Below are 5,186 nucleotides of genomic sequence, written 5' to 3'. Positions count from 1 at the left end.
GCAGGGGAAGTGTTTGGTTCCTGAGCTGATTCTGCAGCATCTTGGGGCCTGTGACAGAGGTGACTGGATGTCCAGGAAGGACAAGGTGCCCCTGAGAAGGTCCCTGGGCCTGAACAGCCTGCAATCTAGCCATGCTGTAGCTGCATCATTAGCATGGTCCCTGTTCATATCACTGGAAATCAGAAAAGGTTTAGGAAGAGGAGAACTAGCAGGGTTTGAGAGTGTAGGCATATGTGTGGAGACCATGGTGTGACGTGGCTTCTATCTTTGCAGCATGCTCGGATGTAGATGGGATGGACTTTGCCTGAAGGCAGTGGTGGGGATCCATTGTCTGGGAACAGATAGGAAACCCAGGATGCTCTGGGGTGTTTGTCCAGCAATCACTCCAAAAGGGCATGATTTTCCTGTCGGTCCTGTGCTGTATCAGCTAGAAACATGGTGGTTGTGCCGGACACCCCATGCATCTGATGTGGCTCTGCAAGCCTATTGTCATTGCATTAGATCAGGTGTCTGCACTGAATTACATTAGTTGAATTACATTATCTCCACCTGGCCCCCAGCTGATGCTCTAGAAGGATTTGGGTCTCGTAGTTGCTCCATCAGAGCAAGCAGACACTTACACATATCTTGGACCACCTCTGGCACCACAAATGTCAGCAGATGTTTGTGTGTGAACAACTGACTCCCAGTGTCCATCTCCATTGCTCACAGTGGGAGCTTAGACAAGAAGCTCGCATGCAGATACCCATTTTGTACACACCAAAACTTGGACAAGGAGAATCGCACCTCGTACAAGTTTGTGGAGTGTGCAGGAGGGAACTGAATCTCACTTCATCTCGAGAGCTTCTCAGTGGGCATTAGATGCATCGATTAACTCCTCTAAATCAGCCCCTGAAGCACAAGTCAATGAACTCACTCTCATCCCTGTCTACATATCCTGATGGGAGCAGGGCTTTCTGGAGTGGGACATTTCCACCTCTCAGATCACCACCCTCTGATGGGATCAACTGCAATGCTGGACTCAGTCTCTCTCCACTGTTTAGAGAGGGACCATCTGTGATTATTTTAGTCCACTTCAGTGGACATGTCCTTTGGGTGACTCTGCTGCCTTTCTGGCGATGTCAGCCCTGGACCCTGGGAACATCTTGAGGGTGCACAGGGCACACAGAAAGTCACGTCTTCAGCTGGGCCTCCCCTCCTGAGCTGGGCCTGGCTCCTGGGACTGCAGGAGCCCATGGCAACCTGGCAGGAGCTACAGAGAGACAGCTCTGTCCAGGAGCAGCTCCTCTTAAAGGAGCAGCAAGACTCAGGGTGCTGCCTGCAGGCACCAGGATGAGAGTAGGGACTCAGAAGTTAAAGACAGTCAGGAACAGGAGGATGGCTGAGAGCTCACTGTGAGGAGAAATCTTCACCGCCCTCGACACAGTAAGTCTGACTGCAGGCAATGCTGCTGTGGTTCCTGGAGAGCTCTTCTGCAGCTGGCACCTTCCACAGCTGATAGGGTCTGTCAGGGCAGCTCTCCCAGCTTTTCCTGTTTGAAGCAGGTGGTGCTTTAGAGCAGAGATTCCCAGCTGTCAGATTGACAGGGCATCACAGCTACCTTCTTGAGGGGATGGTGCAGGGATGTGAAGCTGGGGTGTGCACCTAGGTCTGCCCAGGGCTGTAATTCAGAGCAGTGTCCCTGTACCCCAGGGCGCTGTGTGCCTGGGGCAGTGACTCTGCCGCCTGTAAGGGTCAGCATTCAGCCTGCCTGGGGAACTCCTCAAGACACTGCAGGGAGAAGCTCTGGGTGGGAGGATCAAAGGGCAGGTTCATTCTCCTGTTGAGAGGGTGCTGCATGGGTCAGGGCTGCTCACAGCTCCAGCTCATGCACAGGACATTTCTGAGGGGACTTTGCAAAAGGAAGGTGAAGGCAAGTGTTTACTGAAAGAAAAGGCAATTCCCTGAGATAGTGCTTTGCGTTTCCTTCCACCTGGCAAGGGGAAAATGGAAATGGAGCTGTCAGGTTTGGACACGTGGCTGAGACTCATTAACTCACCTGCACACAGAGGGATGCCCCTGGACAGTGCCCTGCTGCTGGGAGGTTTCTGCACTATAGACCAGAGCACCCTGGGGAAGGCTTTGGCACTGCATGACTGACCATGACTTGCTCATCTCTCTCCTCCTGTGATGTTTCTGTTAGCAATTCTCTACCATTCCCTGCCCATCCCTGCTGCCTGGAGCTGTTTCTGCCAAGAGCTTTTCTCTGTCCCAAAGTCTTTTCCCAGTCAGTGTTCACAGACCCCCCCACCTCTGTGTTCTGTGATGTACAGAAACCTCCTGGGTCAGGGCCCTGGTCAGGGCTATCTTTGTGCTCACAGGTCCTAAGGAGCAGGTCAGAGAAACCCTAATGAGGCCGTGAAGGTGATGCTGGTGCTGTCTGTAGGCTGAGGTGGGGATGAAGGGACTTGCTGAGGTTTCTCACAGACTTTTTGATCTGTCTCTCTCTGAAGAGAGAGAGAGCTGACTCTTACTGAGCTGTCTCCCTCTTAAGGAGAGCCCATCTTTAGGACCCTTGCCTGTTTCTCTGGGGTGTCCTGCCAAGCTGCAAGCTGCCCTGCAGAAGAGCACAGCTTCCCTCTAGCATTTCTGTGATATCTGAGCGTCCTTGGTCTGCTCCTGTGAGTCAGAAACCTTGTCACACTCCTCGTCACTCCCTCCATCTCTGGGCTGAGAGAGAAGAATTTGGAAATCTTCCCTTTCTAACTGAAGTCCTCTGCTCCCAGTTCAGTCCAGTGTCTTTCTTAGAAGGGCTTGTGAGTGTGGTTGTCCTTTATCTGAGTGAGATGCAAGTGCAGGGCAGTGAGGGGCAAGACTCACTGACAGACCAGATCCCAGGACTCTTACGAAGTCACGGTGAGCCCTTTTTTCCTCCTCAGGTGCACAAGTGTTCATGCTGAGAGCAACTGAAATGCCAGATTTCTACCCCATCCAAGAATGCTCTCACAGTGTAATGGAGGCATCTAAAATCTAAATCAATATATAATCAGACTCCTCTGCTGCAGGTTATTTTCTGGAGATAATAGGTGTTAAAATATTGAACAGCCCTTCCACAAAAGGAGTGGACATAATTTGCTGCAGGATGTGTGCGTCAGAACCAGCCCCTTGCCATTCCCACTACAGTGCCTGGAGAAAGAGCACAGATGTAAATTGATGTGAGAAGCTGGTTTATCTCACTGGAAGGGGGACATCGAGAAAAAGTCAGGTCAGCCCCTGCCTTCACTTGCCTGTTCCTCTCCCTTGCTAGAGTGGGAGCTGGTGTGACTGATTCAGATACAGACACCTCTGTTCAAGAAGGCAAGATTGGGGTGGGGGGGGAATCCTTCACAAGGATCTTCTCTTTCAGACACAGCTGGCAGGAGTGCTGTATTCAGCTCTCATTATGGTAAGTAGAGAATATTCCCTCTGGGTCACTGGACCAAGCCCCCTCCACCCAGCTGATGCAGCCTGTTCCCAGGTATTCCCCGAATACCTGGGACTGTTTGACATGTCCATTTACAGCAGTGGCAAAGCAGAACCGACTCCTCTGGAGCTACGGGCAGAGGCTCCTGCTGCACATGACACACTCAGCCAGTGCAAACCAGAAAGGGAGCTGAAAGAAGGTAAAGGACAGAGGAAGTGTGGGGATTTCTATGAGAAACAGAATGGATTTGGCTCAGAGAAGCCTGCTCTAAATTTTACTTTCCTTTCTTCCTTGGACAGGCCTCCTGTGCCCCAAAGGAGCATATGCCCAATGATAGCTCCCTCAACGAGTTCCTCCTCCCAGCTTTTGCGGACACACAAGAGGTGCAGCTCTTGCACTTCCTGTTGTTCCTGGGCATCTACCTGGCTGCATTCCTAGGCAACAGCCTCATCATCATGGCTGTAGCCTGCGACCACCGCCTCCACACCCCCATGTACTTCTTCCTCCTCAACCTCTCCATCCTGGACCTTGGCTCCATCTCTACCACTGTCCCCAAAACCAGGGCAAATTCTCTGTGGGACATCAGGGCCATTTCCTACTCAGGATGTACTGCCCAGGTCTTTCTGCTTCTCTTCTTCCTCACAGCAGAGTATTTCCTTCTTACCGTCATGGCGTATGACCGCTACATTGCCATCTGCAGACCCCTGCACTATGGCATGCTCATGGATAGCAGAGCTTGTGTCCAAATGGCAGCAGCTGCCTGGGCCAGTGGTTTTCTGTATGCTGCTCTGCACACTGCTAATACATTTTCAATACCACTCTGCCAGGGCAATGCCCTGGGCCAGTTCATCTGTGAAGTTCCCCAGATCCTCAGGCTCTCCTGCTCAGAGTCCTGCCCTGGGGAAGCTGTGGCTCTTGTGGTTAGTGCCTGTTTAGCTGCAGGGTGTTTCATTTTCATTGTGGTGTCCTACGTGCAGATCTTTGCTGTTGTGCTGAGGATCCCCTCTGAGCGGGGCCAGCACAAAGCCTTTTCCATGTGCCTCCCACACCTGGCTGTGGTCTCCCTGTTTGTCAGCACTGGCACGTTTGCCTACCTGAAGCCCCCCTCCATCTCCTGCCCAGCTCTGGATCAGGTGGTGTCTGTTCTGTACTTGGTGGTGCCTCCAACTCTGAACCCCCTCATCTACAGCATGAGGAACAAGGAGCTCAAGGATGCAGTGAGGAAACTTGTTCAATTGGTACAATGTCAGCACTAATAACTGTCTCATGTGCAGTTCCCAGGTACTTGGCATCAAGGATGTGTTGTTCATTTCTTTCTTTCTCACTTTTTTCTCTTACATTCATGTTAAAAGAAAGAAGATTCCAGCTCATGCAACTTCTCTTCTGGAATCTCTCTGAATCTGACCCAGAGACCGTGTTGAAGCAGGAAGCCAGGCTTCCCCCTTCATTAGCAGAGATGGGGGAACCTCAGAGCCCACTAGTCTGAGCTCCCTTCAGATGCCCCAAGTGCAATGAGGACAGTTTGTTTTTGGCAGTGTCTCTTTTTGCACTACCACAGCAGGTATTTCCTCACTGCAGCCATCGCACAAGAGCTGCAGCTTTCCTGGAGACATGTCCATCCACAGCAGCAGGACTTTATCCTTTCAGGGCTGCTCTCCTCCCTTTCAAAACTGTCCTGCTGTGCTCTGATGTGTGTATATGGCCTAAGCGTTCCCCAACATGGTGGTCGTAGGGTTGTGCTTCC

At 51.7% G+C, this 5,186-nt stretch overlaps 1 protein-coding gene across 1 annotated transcript; it reads left to right on the top strand.

Moving 5' to 3' along the window:
* The first annotated feature begins 3,765 nt into the window (after nucleotides 1–3,765).
* LOC135323591 (olfactory receptor 14A16-like) lies at nucleotides 3,766–4,698 on the top strand. The gene has a single exon (XM_064497216.1). The coding sequence runs from the start codon at nucleotides 3,766–3,768 to the stop codon at nucleotides 4,696–4,698; it is 933 nt and encodes a 310-aa protein (XP_064353286.1).
* The last annotated feature ends 488 nt before the right edge of the window (nucleotides 4,699–5,186 follow it).

This window comes from Dromaius novaehollandiae, chromosome 25, assembly GCF_036370855.1.
Source record: "Dromaius novaehollandiae isolate bDroNov1 chromosome 25, bDroNov1.hap1, whole genome shotgun sequence".
NCBI lineage: Eukaryota > Metazoa > Chordata > Aves > Casuariiformes > Dromaiidae > Dromaius > Dromaius novaehollandiae.
The sequence above is the reverse complement of the archived record's forward strand: the minus strand, read 5'-3'. Positions and strand labels throughout refer to the sequence as shown.